Source organism: Podarcis bocagei (assembly GCF_964188305.1).
Source record: "Podarcis bocagei genome assembly, chromosome: 10".
NCBI classification, from domain to species: Eukaryota; Metazoa; Chordata; class Lepidosauria; order Squamata; family Lacertidae; genus Podarcis; species Podarcis bocagei.
In genome coordinates, this window is record NC_138135.1 from 39,734,818 (window position 1) to 39,756,339 (window position 21,522).

General features: G+C 40.4%; 1 protein-coding gene across 1 annotated transcript; it reads right to left on the reverse strand.

Annotated features, from left to right (window-relative positions):
* Positions 1–234: 234 nt before the first annotated feature.
* Positions 235–21,353, reverse strand: PLEKHG7 (pleckstrin homology and RhoGEF domain containing G7). Its single transcript, XM_081210940.1, has 20 exons — positions 21,219–21,353; positions 20,978–21,028; positions 20,238–20,599; positions 19,278–19,341; positions 17,997–18,691; positions 16,531–16,556; positions 14,027–14,163; positions 13,851–13,891; positions 12,462–12,563; positions 11,403–11,552; positions 9,442–9,537; positions 8,924–9,019; positions 7,444–7,557; positions 6,490–6,661; positions 5,725–5,840; positions 4,909–5,002; positions 3,469–3,548; positions 2,326–2,485; positions 915–1,012; positions 235–665 (listed from the first exon to the last, which is right to left on the reverse strand). Exons 5-20 carry the CDS (start codon positions 18,657–18,659, stop codon positions 558–560), a joined length of 2,253 nt encoding a protein of 750 aa, XP_081067066.1. The 5' UTR covers positions 18,660–18,691; positions 19,278–19,341; positions 20,238–20,599; positions 20,978–21,028; positions 21,219–21,353; the 3' UTR covers positions 235–557.
* Between the last annotated feature and the right edge of the window lie 169 nt (positions 21,354–21,522).

The window sequence follows — 21,522 nt, forward strand, 5'->3', positions numbered from 1 at the left end:
AAAAATGAGTTGTGTGATTCTATAATCTAATGTGAGAGGTGTTTTTGTGAAGATCAGTGTTAGACTGTTACTTTGTTTGACATTTTGGTGGTTTCTGAGGTAGGAAAAAATTGTGCAGATTTTCTTTCTTTCATAACCCGGTAGTATTTGATCAAAAAACAAAATACTCTGATTTAAGCAGGTCTCATGATTACTGGTACCCCAGTTTGACTGCAGAAGAACTTGTAAAGGCAGTTTTAAAGATGTTGGTTTAATGGCACTAGTTTCCTTTCTCTTCCCCATATCATATCGCATATATTTTCTAGTTTTTATCATGGTATGCCAAATCAAAACAAGCCACCCTGTGAGGAACCAAAGGCCATAAGCATAGCACTGCAGTTTGAATAATGACCATCCAAATTGCTCCTTTCCTTCTCTGAATTCTGTTCTAGCAAGATTGTTTCCAGAGTTTCACCTTTCCAGGCTCCAAAAAATCTTCACAGACATTTTGCATGCCTTGGTTTTTTTTAAAAAAAGTAAATCTGTTACATTGTCTAGTGGTTCCCAACGAACCACAACTAAATTTGAGATGATTCAGCAGGTAAACTAAAAAATGAAGTTTTGGGTTTATTTTCTCTCTTTGTGCAATTTGATATTGCTGTTTCCATCTGTGACATCCATGTTTTCTGTAAGGTGAAAAAGAAGTTTTAATTTAATAACAAAAGTAACTTAGGGATACATACTTTCCATATAGCTAACTAGTCAATAGCATCTATTCATATTTTTGAAAGGGGTATCTCACTCTAGTCGGGTAGGGACAGTACCCAGGACAGACAAATAAACTAGCTCAAATCATTTGAGGAAAGGTGTTAGCATTATCTTAGGTGAATTGCTTGTGTTTATTTTTTTTAATGTTTGTAAAATAAAATACTTACTTTGAGAGACTCAGTCTGTGCTTGTAGTAAAAAGGCTGCTATGCACTGCTGAAACCGATTTCTATGCTGTATTAGAAAAGCATTTCGTAGTCCAAAAACTAAGAAAACAATTGACACATGGTAAGACATCTTCCACAGCTTTCACTTCAGACCTCTATAAGAAGCAAATATCTGTCACCTTTGAAACAGGCCACATGAACTACTTCAGTGGAACTTGTATGCATCCATTGATTGACTTTTAGACTGCATGAAATATCAATGATACTTAAGCTTGGATATACAAGTAACCAGGGATAAGGGACTGAGAGTGAGCTGCAATCTTCTGGCTTTAGGGAAAATAAAACTACATCTTATGTGGTGTAACTATTTTCCAAACAACAACAATTACATAATGAGCTGCCACCTGCAAAGCTGGCACTTCTGTCCTTTTTTTTTTGACAATTTGACATACAGTGGTGCCCCGCAAGACTAATGCCTCGCAAGAAGGAAAACCCGCTAGACGAAAGGGTTTTCCGTTTTTGAGCTGCTTCGCAAGACGAATTTCCCTATGGGCTTGCTTCGCAAGACGAAAACGTCTTGCGAGTGTTCCGATTTCCCCCCGCTTTCCCCCCTTTTTCTAAGCCGCTAAGCCGCTAATAGCCTTTTAGCCACTAAGCCTTTAATAGCCGCTAATCCGCTAAACCGCTAATAGCGCTAAGCCGCTAATAGGGATGCTTCGCAAGACGAAAAAACCGCTAGACGAAGAGACTCGCGGAACGGATTATTTTCGTCTTGCGAGGCACCACTGTAGTTACATATCATAAAGACTCAGAAGTAAGGACATGATTTAGATGGATATTAAACCAGTGATCACAAGGGGTCTCATAAAACCACATTGATGGGAAATGCAAAAGCTAGGTCTTCACTTGGATTCTAATTTTATACAGAAACAGGAGCAAGTCTGAATCCATGGAGAGGAAAAGCAGTGAAGATAGTTCAGCTGATCAATTTAGAATAGTGAGCAAAATGAGAAGTGTTCCAAAAAAATTAAGTTTCTTTTGAACATTGGCTGGTTTAGCACAGACAGTGGTGGTACATCTTTAATCCTGAAGTGAGGCAGGTCTGTCTGATCAAAATTGATTTCCTTCAGCACACCATCTCTGATTTACCATGTAAATTCTCTTCACTACCATTCTAAGCTGTTGGACCTATATACATCCCAGAGACTGAAGAAAAATTGAGGTGGGATGACTGAAATGAATATATTTTGCTTGAGGGGTAGCAACTGGCTTATTTGTATTGTGTTCCAAATATTTTAAGAGAGAGCTATTTAAGATGGGCACAGAAAATAGCTGTCCCTACATATATGCCGTGCATCTACTCAATATTTGAAGAATGTAACGAAGCCATAAGTAAAACGTATTTAACATACCTGTTATGTGGAAGGACTCAATATTTCTTACTACCATTCTGTCTAATGGGATAGGCTGGTCAAGCACAGTGCAATAGCCACCACTTTCAAGCAAAGATTGCAATTCGGGAGTGAAAAAGGGGCCAACAGGTGTTAAACTCAGGTCAGAAACTACAGATTTCTGAAACAGAAAGGAAAACCAATACGTTACCTAAGCATTCTATATTCTGGATTGTAGTTGTGGCATTTCTGACATGTAGTACTTGACTTAAATTTGTGAATGGCAGCTCTTGGAACTTAAGTCAAAATTGCCACAAGATTAAAATGCTTATTTTTCTGTTCCATGGCACTAGCTTTGTATCATAAACACATTTCAAGCTCTAATAATTTTTGTTAAATGTAACAAGCAGGCATTCAGTTGGACTGCTATGCTGCAGTTCTTTAAAATACAAAGAAACTATGGTGCCTCAATGTATCTGAAAGCACATGAAACCTTAGTCACATCAACACCGTACATTTAAAGAACATCAACTTCCAGATGTCCTGCCCACCTAGCAGTTCAAAGTGCAAGCACCTCAAAGTGCAAGTAGATAAATAGGTACCACTCCAGCGGGAAGGTAAACGGCGTTTCCGTGCATTGCTCTGGTTCGCCAGAAGCTGCTTGGTCATGCTGGCCACATGTACGCCGGCTCCCTCGGACAGCAAAGCAAGATGAGTGCCGCAACCCCAGAGTCAGTCACGACTGGACCTAATGGTCAGGGGTCCCTTTACCTTTACTTTCAGATGTCTGCTTTTTACATCTAACTCAACAAGGTAATAGGAGATGGTGGGTTAAAAGGAGCCAGGCTTGGGCCACCGGGGACTGCAGCTTCCTTAAAATATAAGTGCATATTGCAAAGTGACTACTTGCATGAAATAAAAATATGGACCTGTACCCCTAAGGGGTTACCAAAATGTGCCCACTGTGAGACACTGCCCCTAAGTATCATATAATTGCCGGGGTCTGTTCTTCATTTCTTTGATATGTCAGCAATTCACAACTCTTCCCTCAACATTTTTACTTTAATGATTTTAAAATATTACGTAAATGTTTACTGCACCTACAGATCAAAATGTGCATGAACACAACAGCTGTAGCTGATCTTTCTTTTCCTTTCTTCTTACCTTTTTGTGCCGGTTAGGCTTTGTAATCAACAGCAAATCATCAAACAGAAATAGGTAGACATCAACAAGTCTCATATGTTCTGAGGAATAAACACAAAAGTAAACACTGGTTCTTATTTTTTTTTATTTTGTAACAAAACCTCACATTTTCTGCCTTAAATTCATCACTACATTTTGCTTTTGGATTTATTTTGACTGAAAGAATTTGGAAAATTACTTGCTAGGAGATTCAAGCATAGTTTTTCTAGTTCCAGAATTCTAGGAAGTTTGTTTTAATGAATAGAACTGAACTTTCAAGTTTTGTGGCTCAAGCTCCAGGGATTAATTTTAAAGGAAGTAGGAAGCCAACAGCTGCCCCATATACCACCTGTTTAGTATTAAAAAGTCTGGATGTGATAAATATCCAGCTTTGTTGTTTGAGTTGTTTAACATTTGCAATACATGAGCAGCCAAAGTAGTCTGGAAGAATGGCGGATCACTACTGCTTGCATAACTCACATAATATTTTAATAGTTTTTAGCAGAGCTAGGGAAATGACTAAATCTCCCACGAGTAAAAGATTATCAAACAGATTATAGAGCAAATATAACCAGGGATATATATTGTCAAATTATTTGTAACATTCCATAGCCTATCAGCTGTTACATTTTTATCTGTCTTTAAGTATATCACCGCCTGCCAGTTCATTTCAAAAGCAGACAGCAGATTAAAAAAATAATCTTTTGTATGCTTCACTCTTAGCAATCTAGTTCAAATTTGACTGCTAATTATGAACAGAAAACACTGAAGTTTAACATATTTCTCTTTTGGAAAAGCACATTTATTTAAAAGACCTACTTTTACACATCTTGTTTTCCCCCCTCTAGAAGAGTGGTACTGAGACATCACTCACACTGATTTTATTCCTTCTGAATATATTTTTATTCTTTGACCTTGTTGGACTGCAGCCTTATTTTAGTGTCATGAGCACTCACATTCAACAACACGGAAGCAAGGAGTGGTGTTGAACTGAGTAACCCCACTAACAGCACACAGCTCTTCTGTGATGTCTGTACATAGAGCACAAACCTCTGTAGCAAGGGGCCTTTGCTCATATAGTTGTATAGGCAAAGCCTTCATCAGAATCTGGAACACTGAATGATTGAGGTTCCATATTCTGGGCATGCCTTTGCATGTATAGCTCTATGCAGGGAAGCCCTCTCTCTACAGATGTTCATATTGTATGAGCAAATGTCAGGTGTAGACATGACACCAGGGGAAGGTTAGGTGATGCACCCCACTCTATGTTCCCATGTTGAACATGGAGGTTCATAACACCTTAATACAGCACTTGTCCAACTTTTATTCATATCCTCTCTTTAGGTTTGCAGATTAGTTTGAGTTAGGTATATATTTCTGTTCACTGTGTAACATAACTATGATACACAAAGCACTCTTTACCTGCTAGGGTTAATCTCCCCTCATGAACAAGAAATCTCTTTGTTGGTGACAAGATGTTGTCATTTGGGTTTTCTCTTAATACGTTCTTGAGACACTGGTGATGGAGGAAGAGAGATAATTGTGGAACTTTTGAATAAAAAGTGGTAACAGTGCAATTAAAATTCTGAGTAACAGAAATAATATAATGGACTATTTAATTGGATGACTGGCTACATGTGTTAGACAAATACCACCTTGACACCCAATCCTATACAGGAGCAGTGACTAACCTTTTTCAGTCTGGGCACCTTGACTCATGCCCACCCCTTTGAGGGCTGCATGTCAAAATGGGCATGGCCAATGTCAAATTAATTCCTTGCCTTCTGACTGAATCCATTTATAAATGCTGTGTCATTACAAAGAACTACCGTACCTCTTTTCTTTTCCCCTTCTATTTTTGCTTCCTCCCCGTTGATTTCCTCGGGAATCATTTCCAAATAAATCTATTTACATTCCCACCTTCAGCCCCCATATTATTTTATTGTCCTCCAAATTATTCACTCTATTTTCTCATCATGAAGAGCTCTCCCTCTTCTCCCTCCCTCCCTCCATATTTGCTTATTACTTTTTCAGTGCTCACTTGTATGGGAGCTGGTCTAAGATCTGCGTGGTCTATGTGCAGGCACCTCTCCAGAGCGTATTTAGAAAATTCTAGAGCTAGTTACATATTCTGTTAAACCATTAATATTTGTCCATGTTATTTTAACAGTTTTGTGCAGATTTAAGAAGACCCTGCTAAGGGCATATTTTTAAGACGGATGAATAAAAATTGCTTACCTCAGGAACAAAAAATCTTTTTTCTTGATCCCAAAGTGAAGGCCAAACTATAATTTCCTGTAGCTGTTTAAATTTCTGGAAGTTATCTAGCCATTTCACTTTCCCTTCCAAATCTCCTGAAAAGATACACCACGGAGCAGCAAGGTTGGCTTAATGAAAATGAAATCTCTGTCCTTCATTAATATGGGCCTTAGCATTCTCTATATGGAGAGCTGAGTGCCTTCTGTATTGATATAGTCTAGTCAATGTTGTCATCCCTGTGGATGTTAAGAGTATGAGCATCAATGTTCATGTTTCATACCAAATATGAGTTATTAGGCTTATAGTGTTCTTTGGAATGTGATGGTTTACATAATATTACTTTTGTTTGTAGCTAGTGAAGGTATTTTCATGTTTCAGTTCCTAGGGGAATAGTTTTTGCCATACAGTCTTCATGCATGCCTAAATGCTGAGCAATAAAGGTTGGCCCAAGGTATTTTTGTTGGATGAGGCTGAGGAGCAAGTGGTACTCAGGCCCTCCCCACCAAAACCCAAGTCAAGTGCAAAGCTCACAACACAGCCAAGTTGTTTTGGCACCTGAGGCATGAAATCCCACAATCAATTCTCCCCATCCCTGGTATAAAAATACAAGCACATACAATGCCACATAAAACCTGCTGCCTGAGGCAGCCATACCACTCTGCCTATTGGTAGGATTGGCTCTGTGAAAACAACTCGGAACAACTTCTGAACCAAGAATGCAGTTTCAGACCTTCTCCAACTCACTTATAGATTTTTCCACCTTTTCTTTAATTGTACCAATGACAGATTTCTCGGCTGCCTCTGTATTTTTCCATATATTCTTCAGGAGAAGGGGATAGCGGGTCAGTTTGTGCAAAGGGGCAACCAGCAGTTCTGCGAGATGGAGACGTTTGCACCGCTCGTTCTGTTCACACCACTATCAAATACAGATAAATTTTGTATAAGGATTAACAAGTGTACTCTTGACAGTAAGCAGAATAATGCTTCATACTGCCAACCAGCAGTGTGACACACATTTCTTAAGTAAAATAAATTTAATGAGAACCCTACATTTTCATTGCTTTCAGAATGGCAACCCAGTTCCCAATAGCAGAGGAATAAATGCACCCCCTTCTCTCATACCTCACACTTAATGTGGTAATAATTGGGATGAATCATCCACCTAAATAAAAAAAAGGAAGGGAAATATCATGCAGATAAGTCTTTTGTGTGTACAGGCCTCAAGGTGGTGGTGGAAAAGGTTGCAGGGCACACCCACTTTACCACAGGAACTAGATTTCCACATATTTCTAGGCCCAATTCAAAGAGCTTGCACTAATGCTTAAACCCTAAACAACATAGGCTCCAAATACAAGAAAAACCCATTCCTTCCCTACAGACACTCTCAGGTGTCCCCAGTTCAGGCTGACATAAGAAAATCATCCCCAATAAGTCCCTCCAATAGCATATTTTACTTTAGAATGACACATTTCTTGCTGTATAAGCCACATGAAGTGGAGGGGGGATGATAGTAGAGATGGTGATTTCTGATGAACAAGGATGGGTATTGATGTTTATTATTAGTTCATTAAATATATACTTTAGTTCACCCTTAATCATATCAGTGAACTATGATAGCAATTGACTTTGAAAAAACTGCCGCTGTAATATCACAACTGTATATGTTGAACAAGGATAACAGCAAAACAATTGCTTTACTTTCAAATAGATCCCAAAATCTTCTCTTTTCTTCAGTTTTTCCAAGTAAAAGATAGCAGAGGTATAATTCAGGCAGTACATCTGGTGACTCTGACACAGGTTCCCTTGGAAATACTGCAAGACAAAAATGTAAGTCATTGAGGGCAATATCAAAAACTAAGTTAGAATAGACTCAAGCTCATTGCAAGCCCTTGGGATCCCTTACAACTCTACAACTCTATACTTCTATGATTTTAATGAGTCCACTTGCAGTATGACTAATGTTGCATATCCCTCTTGGCATTGTGAGGACCAAATATTCATTTATTAGATTTATACCCTGCCTTTCCTCCAGAAGGAGCCTATACATTTATTGCACATAATTTGTTTTGGTACTTGTCCACAACCCTCTGTGATCAGAGATATCTGAGATGGCAAATAATTCCTTGTTACTTCATAGTAAGGATGGATTACCACTCCTAGTGCATGATCCATCCACAGTTAAGCCTTTTTTCCAGTGTGTGCTTAAGATAGTAGCCCAAGCCACATTTACCTTCATAAGTTCCACTGATGTCACTGGGATTCACTTTTGCCTAAATATACATAGCACTATACTACAGAAAATCCCCACTGAAATAAATGAATTTTAAAATACCTTTCGCTGGACTGTATTTTTTGTTTACAAAAAGACATGGACTTTTGGAGAATTTTAACTCCATATTCTTGCTGGCTAATTCAGGTCATTCTCGGGTCTTTGCTTAGTGGTACTGACTCTTAAAACTCATCAACCCCTCCGCATAATCAAGAATAAGATGAATTCCAGAGGGATAGTCATGCAGCCAACAAATTCATGCTGGCATCTTAAATGTTAAAGCTGTAACGTTATACCCATTTACCCAGCTGTAAAGCTGCACTCCTGTGCTCACTTACCTGAGATTAAGCCTCACTGAAGTCAATGGGATTTACTCTGAGTAGACACGAGCAAGAATGCACCATGAGCACAACTAAACTTGCATGGGGCTGCACTGTAAGAAATGTACTGTGATTTATGCTCTCATGGGCCAGAGCCTACTTCATTGGAGGTATGAAGTGGTTATCTAAGTGGGTGTTTATATACCCTAGGTACAGAGAGAAGAGGAAAATACTTTAAAAACAAAGTTAGGCCAAGAAATAATGGTTCCCTTCCCTCTTGCCCTTGTTTCCCTCTGTCAGTCAAACTCAATTGCAGTTGGAATTGTAGTTTCATGGGGGCTACAACCTTAAGCATGTACACACACACACACACACACACACACACACACACACACACAACTTAACTGCGGATGGATCATGGTCAGGGTGTAAACTCTAGGTCATTTCTGAACAAGTTAAAAAACAGCAGTTCCGATACAGATCCCGGTTTCATTTCTCGACAGTGAAAACTGTCCATTCACACCTAGTCTCTTCTATCTGCTCTTTAACCATTTACTGATGCATCAGCTTAACATGTTGTTACTCTTACCTTTGTGAGCACACGGATGAAATCTATGGAAGGCATAGGCTGGACAAGGTGATCCTTTATAACACTGAAGAAACTGGTCACAAAACTGAGGCTCACCTAAGTAAGAGAATCTTATTTAAGATGTCCTTTGGATGAAAGATTCGACTGCAAGGCACTAAATGAGCTCTGAGCTTTTATAATTCAGTGGAAGAAAAATGTAAAGCATAGTGAGCACATTCAGCTTCACTACTCCAAACAAATGCCCAGGGATGATTTGTTGTGTATTTGAATGCAACATTTGCTACATAGACTATAAGTGAGCCATCATTGCTTTAAGACAAATGCACTAGAAGATGTAATTCCACAGGTCTTATATGTCTAATTTCCCCAAAGGGAGTATTTAAATAGAAGGACCCACACTGCTTTGAGCTTGTTAATATAGTTTTGATTTAACTATTGTATTAAAGCCGTAGAATGAAAAGCCACAATGCTGATACATGTTGTTTAGTGTCAATCTACAAATTAGAGTGTTTTCTCACCTGATTTAACTCCTCTAGGTTGGCAAACAGTAGCCCAGAGTCCACATCCGAGAGAAACTCCTTGCATTGCAGGTACCTTAATGTATCCATAAATATCTTCAGAAAACACATCAATGCCTAGTTAGTTATTTCTTCTCCAAATCCCTGAACCCCAGGGTTGCTACAGATTTCCTTTTCCGAAAAACATTCCTTACCCAAGTTCATTATAGCTCTAGTAAACATAACAAATGGGCTTCATTTGTTGTCTTGCTGCTATACACCTGCCTCTAGCACTCAACAAACATTCATTCCCCCTTGCCCTGAAACTTGAAATCTTTCCCCACAGACCCTTCATGCATGCGCTAAACACATAAGCAGTCACATTCTAGGAAACATTGCAGATTCTGTATTGCTGACAAGCTGAAAAGAGCAATTTCCTTGTTTCAGTAAAATGGCCACTCAATTAATTTGAATCAAGCTATCCTGATGGCTTAGATTCTAAAGCATTTAGGCTGCAATCCTTATACATTAACCAAGGAATAAGTCTCACTGAACTAAGTGAGCCTTACATCTAAACAGGTATAGCCAAGCTATTCAAGTGACATATAATATTCTTGAGGATGAGGCATCTTCATCATAACAGGACTTTCCATGGAATACTTTGCTGGTCTCTGAAAACATTCTCTTTGAAAGACCCAACTGCTGATATGGTGAAAATAACCTGGTTCTAATTATCATTCAAAACAAGTGATGATACATAGCTCAGGAATTTATATGCTGTTATGAATTTTGGGGTAGATGGGTCAGAGGCTGTATGCCAGAGCCCCCTTCTAATTCCTGGATCCAGCACAGATTCAGTTCCTGGAATAGCCAGGTTAGCTCCCTGGCGAGGTAATGACCTTCTGAGTATGGGCCATTAAGGTAACAAAGGAAGTGGCTCTGTGCCAGACAGAAAATGGGTGGGGCCCCCTCCCTCAACATACTGGTAGTTAGAAAGACAAATTCCAGAGTTGTGTGTGCAAGCCAAAAGTGTGAAGCTGCAGACTGGGCAGCGGAAAAACAGAGCCATGCCTGATTTCTGCTGGGATCCAAAGGCTAGAAGCCAAATTAATGGGGTTCAATTTACATGAAAAACGGATTTTAACTAATCATTAGAAAGAACTTCCTGAAGGCATCAGATATTCAGCAGTAGAACAGGCAGCCTCAGAGAATAGTGGGCTCTCTTTTGTCAGATTTTTTTTTACAAGCAGAAGTTGGATGGTCACCTATTGGGAAAGTTGGAGCAGTGAATCTCCTGCAACAGTTGGAGGTTAGATGCCCTTCCAAGTCTGTGACCCAATTTTCTAACAAGTGATGGCTCTGTAGCTGAACGGCTCAATGCACTTTCTAATCTGTAGCCTGTTTTTAACGCTTTTCAGAATATGCTCCAGTGAGCTGCAAGACAGAGATCCTGTTGGGATACTGCCAGGGAGACAAAGTCCATCATGGCCCCCAAGCTGGCTGCCGGACGATCCATCGATCTCCCGTAGATACAGTATCAGCGATTAGCGACACGAGTTTCCAGAAATAGCTTGCCACATTCCAGAGCTCATGCACACTCTATCAGCAGATAATTCACAGCAGAAGGCACTCAGGAGAGCATTATTTACAAGTTTATTCAGCGTTGGTCAGAACAAAGAAAAACATGACTGCCTGCATCAGTGTCTCCAGACACAGAGAGAAAACGAAAGCAATAGGAAACATAAACATCCTGTGAACAGGAAATGCGCAGACTCTGTGACTCACAAAGCCTGCTCCCTTTTAAGGTGGAACGGAAATATCCTAACAGATCCGTGTATAAGTACTGCTATGAGCTAATTGCAAAAGGCTGCTTCCTGCAGGAACAAACGGTTGTGCGAAGGTACTTCCCATTTAGATTGATAGCAAGTGACATAGCGAACACCCCACAATGGGAAGGAAACGGTTGCAAAATCCAAACCTACCGTTTTGAGAACCTGGAGGTGATCAAGAAGGTAGGTGCATTCAGTTGTGAAAAGCTCCCACAAGGCTTCTTCCTTCTTAGTATCTAACTGATCACCGCTGGCTTTTGGCTCAAGCTGATGCATAGTCATGATTTCCTGCCAAGTTTTACCCTATCAGTTGAGAGCACAAACACAAATATTTATGCACATTTCCATACAAACAGCCCTTCCGTTCAATCACTGAAGCTGTTGTTGGTGCTAAATACCCTTGTTTGGGTTGCCATTGGTTTCTGCTTCTGCTTCAGTGTTACACTGTAAAAGACTCTTAAAGTATACTTAGAAGCACTCAACAATTTACACCGAAAAGAAGTATAATCCATGTCTCCTGAGAAGTTCATACATTCATGCATACGTGTATATTTACTTCCAGATGACCAGTTTACTGAGCATTTATGCCAATTTGTTTATGGAGTGTTTATACACGTTCCCATTCACCCACCCCACATTTTTCCGTTATGTCTCTTTCCTAACTGTAAGAAGGAAGAGTTTTTATTAAAGTGGATTTGTGGTGCTGTCACAAAGGTGACAGAGGGCTTATCTGTGTTTCCGCTTCTCCTGCTGCTTCCCCCTGGGGAAAACTGTTCTTTAATGCCAAGTCAGAGCAAATGTCAAGTTGGGTTTCCCCCAGATTGCCGTTTGTTCCAATTGAACACTAAAGAGTGGGTTTTCCCTTGGAAAGGAGCGGGTCAAGCGTAAAACTGTTAAGACCTGTGCTTTCTAGGCACAGCACATGTGGAAGTGTGAATGAACCCAGAGTGCCTTTATTTACTTCAGTTGCACAAACCTAAAGTTTTGGTATGCACTTGAAATCCTCCTTCAAAATAATGACAGTCTGGAAGCACTCTGTGTGTGTGTGTGTGTGTGTGCGCGCACACACGTGCATGCATCTGTCTATGGTCATATATAAATAAGTGGGTATAGGATTGCAGAGTTAAGGAAAACCAAACAGAAGAACAGAAGAATAAAAATGAGGACCAACACACAAATTGTATCATTATGGTATATGAAGCATTTTTGTACCTTAACACTTTGAAATTCATAATCACTACAATCTGGTATGTTGAGGGTTACTGTGGACAGACAGTTTTCCAGATCTGATATTTGTTTGTGTTTGTCTTTACTCTGTTCAAAGACAAAAAAACAAAACAAAAAAAACGCAGCAGTAAATCTGTGAAATCCATAGCCATGGGGAAGATGTTGCACATAGAGGATGTTGCAGATTCTTCCTCAAATTGTGATATATGCAAGCAGACAGCTTTCCCCAAACTGAATTTTGAAAATGCACCAAATTTTGAATTTATTGTAATGTGATTACTAACTGCTACAGAATATAGATCCATAAATGATTAGTCTATTTTAAAATAATGGCTTAGTCAGTATTGACTATATGCACGCCACTGTTGTGAAAGATGATCATACCAATATTTGTTAGGTAGATATATTCCCCCAATATATCTATTGTTAGGTAGATAAAAGGTAAAGGTACCCCTGACTGTTAGGTCCAGTTGCAGACGACTCTGGGATTGCGCGCTCATCTCACTCTATTGGCCGAGGGAGCTGGCGTTTGTCTGCAGACAGCTTCTGGGTCATGTGGCCAGCATGACTAAGCCGCTTCTGGCGAACCAGAGCAGTGCATGGAAACACCATTTACCTTCCCGTTGGAGCGGTACCTATTTATCTACTTGCACTTTGACGTGCTTTTGAACTGCTAGGTTGGCAGGAACAGGGACTGAGCAACGAGAGCTCACCCCGTTGCGGGGATTTGAACCGCCGACCTTCTGATCGGCAAGACCTAGGCTCTGTGGTTTAGACCACAGTGCCACCCATGTCCCTCATTGTTAGGTAGATATATTTCCTTAATTTATTGTATTCAGCAGAATTACAGATCTGGAACCTTAATTACACTGGGCATGTCCTCTTCATCCTCCATAAACATAGTGGTGCACCAATCTCTCTCTATTAAAAGTGCCAGAGTGGAAAAGTTAGAAAGAAGGCTTCTGTGTCCAATAGCCTAAATTTGCTTAAAAACAGGTGGCTGCTGAGGTGCTGGCTCAGCTGTAATGTTGCACAGAACTCAAGGCCTCTGCATCTGATTCCAGGAGCTGCTGCATTCCCAAAGGTTGAAAAGGTAAGCAGTTACCTTTCTCTCTCACTCTCTTTCACAATCACTTAGAGATGTTTCCCTGTTCCTTTTTTTATAAATATCTGCATGTCCAAGCAACACCTGAAGTGTGTTTGGGTGCATGTCTGCAACTTTTTAAAATCTGCTCTCTTTACGTTTTATTCAAAACAACATTCCCAAACCTGTCCTGCAATAAAGATGTGCTCTGGTTACTGCTGGTGGAGACAAACCCATATATATAGAAATACTGGGGCAGGGAGAGAAAGAGGGATTTGCAAAATACTCACAGTTCCTTTTTTAGCAAATGGCCACCAGGGCTTTTTGGATTCTAATGAACAGAAACAAGGACATTGTTAGCTATAGAAATGATAAAGTAGGTATTTCATGGTAAATTTGACTTCATGGGGAGAGGGGGGTGGGAATAAAAAACAGGGCCATCTCTTCCATTGGCATCTGTATTCACCTGAGCTGTGCAGCGATGCTGAATGGTAAAGGAATTCTGCTGCACTGTCTGATATCAGCAGGTCTCCTGGGAACATCTCGAATCCAGGCAAGCTCACCACCACTGAGCTGTGCCTCCGTTCAGCTGAGTTGTATAGACTGCAAGGCAAACACAAACATTGTGTGCTGCTACTAATAGAGGCACACCTAGGGTTCCTTGTGCTCTTGGCAAGGAGCCGTATCAATGCTCCCCTCCAAAAAACCCACTTTACTGTGGTGCAAGAAGGACAGGAAGCTTCTCCTGTGTTTCATCTCACCGCAACAGTGGTGTCATGTCACCCCTCACACATACGTCATACATCCCATAGTCTGATAGGTGTTTTTTGCGCTCCCCCTGGGCCTGCACCTCTACTGGTTTCGCCAACCCTTACGTACGCCTTTGGTCCTCCTAAGAAATGATACTCAGGTTTGAGGAGAGTCAGTCATGGTCAAAAAAACCTGAAACTCATGAAGCTTTACTTTATCTTCCATTTAAAGACCCCCAGTATTGATAAACAACTGAATATTAAAACCACCAATTTATATTATAGAGAATTAAACTCAATGGAGCTTCTGAAGCAAACTGGAGAATTGTGTCGCCTGGGTGTGCCATCTCAACTTGTGTGTGTGTGTGTGTGTGTGAAGAAGCTGGTTGATTGAAAATGTCTCCATGCGAAAATAGTGCATGATCTTTAATGTTACAATCTCCAAGAAGTGGCTTTGGCAGTTGCTTTGCCATCACAGACTTAAAAAGTAAAATACTATGGCATGAAGAAAACAGCCTGATTGGCATGGTAAGGCAATGGATGCTGTAGTGCTAACTTAAGAATGCTTTCCACACAGCAGCCATTTCATGTGCACCATCCCAAAGAGCTGTGAGATGACAGAATGAAGATTCATTATACCCTTTTTAATAGAAATGACATTCAAATACACGACCATTAGGTAGGGAAGGGAGAGGATTTTGTTTGGTTCACATTTTTAAGTAGCGACCAAAGTTTATCCAAATTATCCTTCAGATTTTACAATTCTACAAATTTTATGGTACAGCTTAAAAATGTACCCATATGCACATTTAATTATTTATTACATTTACTTACTGCTTACTGCAAAAATGTCTAAGATTTAAGTAATATCTGAATATTAATTTTCATATAGGTTTTTTTTTTTAAAGATAAAGACATTCACACAAGGTAGTCAAGAATTTATACAAGTGAACCTGCTGTCCTTCCCTAAGATAGCCTTGTAGTGTTGGCATGGCAGGTAGCTAGCAAGATACATTGCACATATCACAGCTAAAGTCCAATTTTAAATGACATTTGTGACCTAAGAACATTCTGTTTGTGTTTGTGCAATTGTCAGTGGATTTTGTGATTTGGCTTTGCTAAGCACAGCAAGTCAAGTCAGGTCCAGAATTGACCTGAATCATGTCAGGCCACAGTGGGGCTATAGGGTGGCCCTGTGGCCTTGATAGTCCTGTTGTCAGTTTTGCAAACTAAGTCGTCCCCAAAATCTAATATGACAAGATTATTCTGCTGACTTTTCTTGCGAGTTGTGTTCCTTAGATTTACAGATGGATGAATGTTCAAAAATTTGTAATGAAACTGAAATAAGCATAAGACCGCAAAAATAATATTGAACAAGAAGATGCTGTTTGGTTGACTTTCCATGAGACAGCTCTGATTTTTCTGAATTATTTTTGTTGTAATGGTGTATTAGCGTTGTAGATTTGTGAACGGTCAATGATGTTTCGGGTTTGGAAAAAGCAAATGTGTGCTGTGGTCAGTCAACCTTAACGGCAAAGTGAAATCTCACACTCTCTGTTCTATGGTGTGTTCAGGTCACATAGAGAGTATCATAAATTCTAAAACTGTGGAACCTAAGTGACAGAGAAACATAGAAAGGACCCTGAGGATCATCTAGTCCAACCCCCGCAATGAAAGAATATGAAGCTGTCCCATGCAGGGATCAAACCCACAACCTTGGCATTATCAGCACCACACTCTAACCAACTGAGCTATCCCCTCCAAGGTTTGCTAGAAACAATGCATTCTGTTGATTGCTGGATGGCTCAGATTTGATTTGTGGCCCACAGGTAGTATTAATGTGGTCTTGATATCAACCAGGCACGTGCCTCGTACCCATTGATTTCAGTGTTCTGGGCTGTGACCTTCTGCTACAAAAATTAATAACAAATAACACAACAATAACACAACAATAAAAGAGATGTTTATGAGACTTCTCAATAAACAATAGCTGGGGCATGCCTGAGAGTCAATTTTTAGCCTACAAAGCAACTCTCATTAAGGTGTACAAGTGGCAGAAAGTTACAGTGCCAGTCCCCTAAATTTATATAGAACAGATCTTGCTAGCTACAGTAAATATGTCACTCTTTACTTTTAATGGCTCATTAAGAGTCAACAAAAGTATAAAGACGAACGAGGGAGTGCTTCTTTTTTGCCATTTTCTTTTAAAAGAAATACGTACCTGTTAGGTTTATGCAAATGTAATTCCTGAAAAAGAATAAAGCATTCTATGTTAGTCTTTATAAAAGGCACAAGAATGGCACTTTTAAGCTTGCATGTTCTTGCTGAAGAAAGGAATTACAAAGTGAAATTTAATTCTTAATCATTTTAGTGAAACAATTGTTTCAGAACAGAATCAAAACTCACCTGTTCCCAACCCCTAAGCAAAAAACCGAACCTGCATAATAGTGGTGATAAGTGCATCTCATTTTAGTTAGGACTGGAACTTTGGGGAAGGTGAGTTTAACCCTTCTCGTTCCCCTTTGATCCCAAAGAAAGTTTCCTCCCTTCCCTCCTCCTTAAGCTCCTATTTACTTTTGAAGGGAAACTCTCATTGCGGCTGCTACTGCATTTCTGAAAATAATATTCAGTGATACAAATAAGGAATGGGCAACTAGATGTGTGCTGGTTTGGCTATAAAGTGAGGCAGGGGGAGCTTTGTTTTCAGACCAGACAGAATATGGCGGTGGGTCAGGCATGGACAGTGGTAGATTTTGAGCTCCCAAATTTCAGTGGCGCCCTATGTGATGCTAATATTCGGCACACACAACCCACCTCTCACTCTCCTTTCCACATCATTGCTGCAGCACTCCCTGTGGTGTCGTTGCCCGATGCAGCCAAACCGCTACCCTAAAACCACCTCTGACATGGGCATCACCTCCCTGCTCCACCGCCTTACTTGCACACAGTCTGCTCTTTGGAATAATTCCCCTGCTAACTTCAGGTATTGGAGGCAGTCTGGGGAGAAAAGGCTTCAGTGGAAAGCAGAGAAAAAAAGAAACAGGGCAGGAGACAGGTTTCATTACCATACCCCCTACTGAGTTTAGTTTAAAAAGTACAGTGGTACCTCGGGTTAAGTACTTAATTTGTTCTGGAGGTCCGTTCTTAACCTGAAACTGTTCTTAACCTTAAGCACCACTTTAGCTAATGGGGCCTCCTGCTGCCACCACGCCGCTGGAGCATGATTTCTGTTCTCATCCTGAAGCAAAGTTCTTAACCCGAAGTACTATTTCTGGGTTAGCGGAGTCCGTAACCTGAAGCGTATGTAACCCGAGGTAAAAGCAAACATATGCCTCACTTTATAGCCCCCTAATGTGCAGATGTTTATCTATTATGTGCATGTTTAATCCTGCTCTCAAAGAGAGGCATCACATGTAATCTGGCCTAGCTAAATATTGATTAGACTGTCACATTCTCCTTAAATCTAATGGCTGTAGCCAACCAAGTTTTACTCAAGGTCGGCACATTGGAATTAATGGACCTAATTTAGTCATGGCTATGAAATTTCTATGGGCCTGCTCTGAGCCAAAGTTAGTTGATTACAACCCTAAGAGCAGCAATGGCTTGATTTATAGTACCAGACTTTAGTTCCGTCTGAGCAATCAGCAAAACATACCAAACCAAGGAACGAGGAAATGTGATACTTACCTGAAGACATTCCTGAGAATTCTGTTTCCCCTTAGTTAGGGAAGAAGGGCTGATCTCCCTCGTGTTCTGCAATATGTTATCATCAACAAAATCATCTTTAGGATGTGGTGGAACTGATAGCGTGTCAGCCAATGTGGAGTTTTCTTTCAGTGTCAGTGAATCGGTGTGCATGCCAAAGTTGGAGGTCAAAGAGCATTGCTGAGAATGCAGAGTACACCTCTGATAAGCAAGAAGAGTTGAGTCAGTTTGTGGCACCTGGTTGTGCCCCCTTGCACTCTCAGTGCTGTTTTGTAGCGAGAAGACCTGAGAGAGTGATGGGGTACTGTTTCTTAGCCTCCTAAGAGTCGGAGAAGTAGAAATCCTTCCTGGAGCATGCCTGTTAAATTGGTAAGGTGTGAAGTCACCATCTCCATCCTCCACAGGTGGAACTTGGAGCAGATTTGGGCTGTCACTAAAGGCCTTCCTCTTGGTGATATTAGTAGGGTACAATTTGATCTCAGGGCTGGATGGGGCTGGGGTTTCGCAGGATGAAAAGACAATATTTCCCAAGTCACTCTTTCCTGCCAAATCCAAATTGTCTTCTTGTGGTTCGGTCACCTCAAGAATATGACATTGATCCTCCAAGTAGACTGCTTCATCCACTTCAAAAGATTTGCACTCCATTTTTATGAATCCTTTAATCACAGCAGAAAGATCTACAGAGATGAAAGGAAGGATTTCATTCTCAAAGCCAACATTTTATATTTAAAAACACCCTTGTGCTGCTACAATCCAAGGAACCCCCTTTGACAATGAAAGACTTGCATACCAACACCCTTTCCGATTGTGATTCACTGGAGGGAGGGTGTTTTTGATGCCAGGTTTTAGGGGGCACAATAAGAGATTGGAATGGGTTCTGCTGTCAGAAGGAGAGGCTCCAAAAGCTTTCCACGAAGAAGCAGAAATCAACCAAGGCACTTTGTTCTGTGGCTGTGGATTCAATTATAAATTTATACTGGCCAATCCCTGACTTTGATGCTTAATCAGCACAGACCTGTTCATGTTGGTGAAATGTTAGGGGCAATCGGATGCACCACTGGACAGCATGGGGCTTATTTACGAGAGTAAATCAGGCTAAAGTTGTGCTGCCCATCATTTTAAAGTAGCTTGATTTCGCAGGATTTTGAATGGTTATAACACAAAACTGAAAAGCACCCAAGGGGAGTTAATTAGCAGTATTCTATAAACAGAAGCATGATACCATAACACATGAATCTGATAACGCTCCAGCTCAGTACTTACTGTTTCAACAGCAGGTGCACAGGGATCACTGATACAGCCAGCTTCTTTGGGGGTAAACATGATCCTGCACGAGAAAATGTGTAACAGGGAAGTTGTTTAACACAATGGCTAAAGCCACGGGTAGTTTTTCTGCCGTTTTAGACTGAAGGGTGGAAATTCCTCTTTTCACTTTCCCAGCCTCCTTTCTGAATGCAGGAATAGGGAACTTGTTTTTCCTCTTTGTATGTTTCCAAGGATTTCTTTATCTTAACAGTGCAAAGGGAAGTGGTAGCAAGCGAGTTTACAGAAGGTAACATGATCTGCCGCAACGCATAACTGATTTTCTTTGCTCTTTGGGCATGTTTGTTGAATTCTCCTTTTCTTCCCAATTCTTAATTCCACCCCCCACCCCCAGCTTCTGAGTTCAACATTTTGACACATTCGCTTCACTCAGGGGAGAACAATGGATGAAAGAGGATCAAGAAATATGTCAACAGGGGAGATTTGTCAGCCCCTGTGCCTGTCCTTTGTGAATAAGCGTACAGCTCGACCTTTTCTTTGTGATGTTCCCTTTGCTGTCCCTTCACACAAAGAACCTTCCTGTGCCCTTAATAATGAAGCCCTTTTAAAAATCCCCCCTTAAACTTCTTATCAAAATCTCCCTTCAATATCATGTGAATGCACAAAATATTCCCGCCCCTGCTGATAATAGCATAGATGACTCATGTTGACATAATACTGGTAGAATGTTTGGTGGTTGTGACAATACTATATTTTTTAGCTAGATCGCCTAGGCCATTATGGTAGCTGTTATATATACACTACTAGATATGACATAGTGTAGCAATGTTTTTCAACCTTCCACTCACAAATGCTTTGGGGGATCTCCCGCTCCCAATCTCTCCCTCTTTCTAGCATATACGTGTATGGTGGTAGTGCTGCAGAGATCAGTTCATGAGCCCATAGAGGTTCCTGACTCACCAGTTGAAGACCAATTCTGTGGTGGCAATAAGGATTACCAGGGAGCCGGTAATTTCAAATCTCACCTCAGCTTCGATTTATGTGGCCCAGTGAAACCTGAACAACTGCAAAATGTAACATGGCAAAACAGCACCAAACAAAATATGGACAAAATAGGGCTGGTGATTTACCAGAGATAGATATAAAAAAATGGGGATTGTCCCCAATAAAATGGTCGGTATGCTACAACTCCTTATGCCAACAAAAAAGGGGGAAGCTCTAAACAACTGCAACAAGGAGCAAAAAGCACAGGGTAGGAAAAACAGAACAGGGTTTTTTTGTCCAATGCATTTTCAACTACTTTGGTCCTTCATTAGTGAAATCTGCAATTAATAAAAATATTTATAGTTGGCAAACTGAATAACTTTTCATGAACAACATGTCAAAATCATGACAGGAAGAACCATTCACAAAACAATCTAACAACTTGTCAAATGAAAATGTAAATATTTAAAAATGACAGTCCCTATATATTAATGGTATCGTGAAAATAGGATACATACATTTAATTCTGGATCTTCTACCTCTACTCTTAAGACGCAGCCACTTGAAATCAGGAATTTGACTTGGGTGTAGTATGGTGCATGGTGTAACTCCTCAGCCTAGTTAAATTTATGAAGGCGGCCTGCCCACTGCAGAACCACCTGGCTTGTTTGCTTAGTGACTGGCTTCTATAAATACTGTATAAATGTTATACCTACTTCAGATGTGTCTGGACTGGCCCTGAGCTTTAAAACATCCTTGGCAGGTACCTGGAGCAGAAAGGTTTGATTGTTGTTGACATTTCCAGTAAAACACCAAGTATAAATTGTGGGGTTTAAAATATATATATAGTTTTAATAATAGATGTTGGAGTCCCTCTGAACTTTTCCTAAAATGAATTTTATATAATTCTATATCAGAATATAAAAAATAGAAATAAAATATATACAAATTACTAACTCTCAGTGAACTCAGGGAACTTGTGAAGGAACTGATCTGGTGCCCCTGTCACGGGGGCACAACATCCTGTTTTACCCACTGAGGTGAACAAGAACTTGCCATTCTGCCACCACACTGCCCCACCACTGACACCCTCCTTTACGTGGGTTGCATTGCAGTGCTGGCAAAGCAGTGACGATGGTGGGTTCCGGCGAGATCTTGCTGAAATCCCACGAGATCTTGTGAGGTTTTAGTGAAATCTCACGAGACCTTGCTAGAAGCTTGTGCTGATGCTGGTATTGCTTCTCTGGTGGTGGTGGCAGGT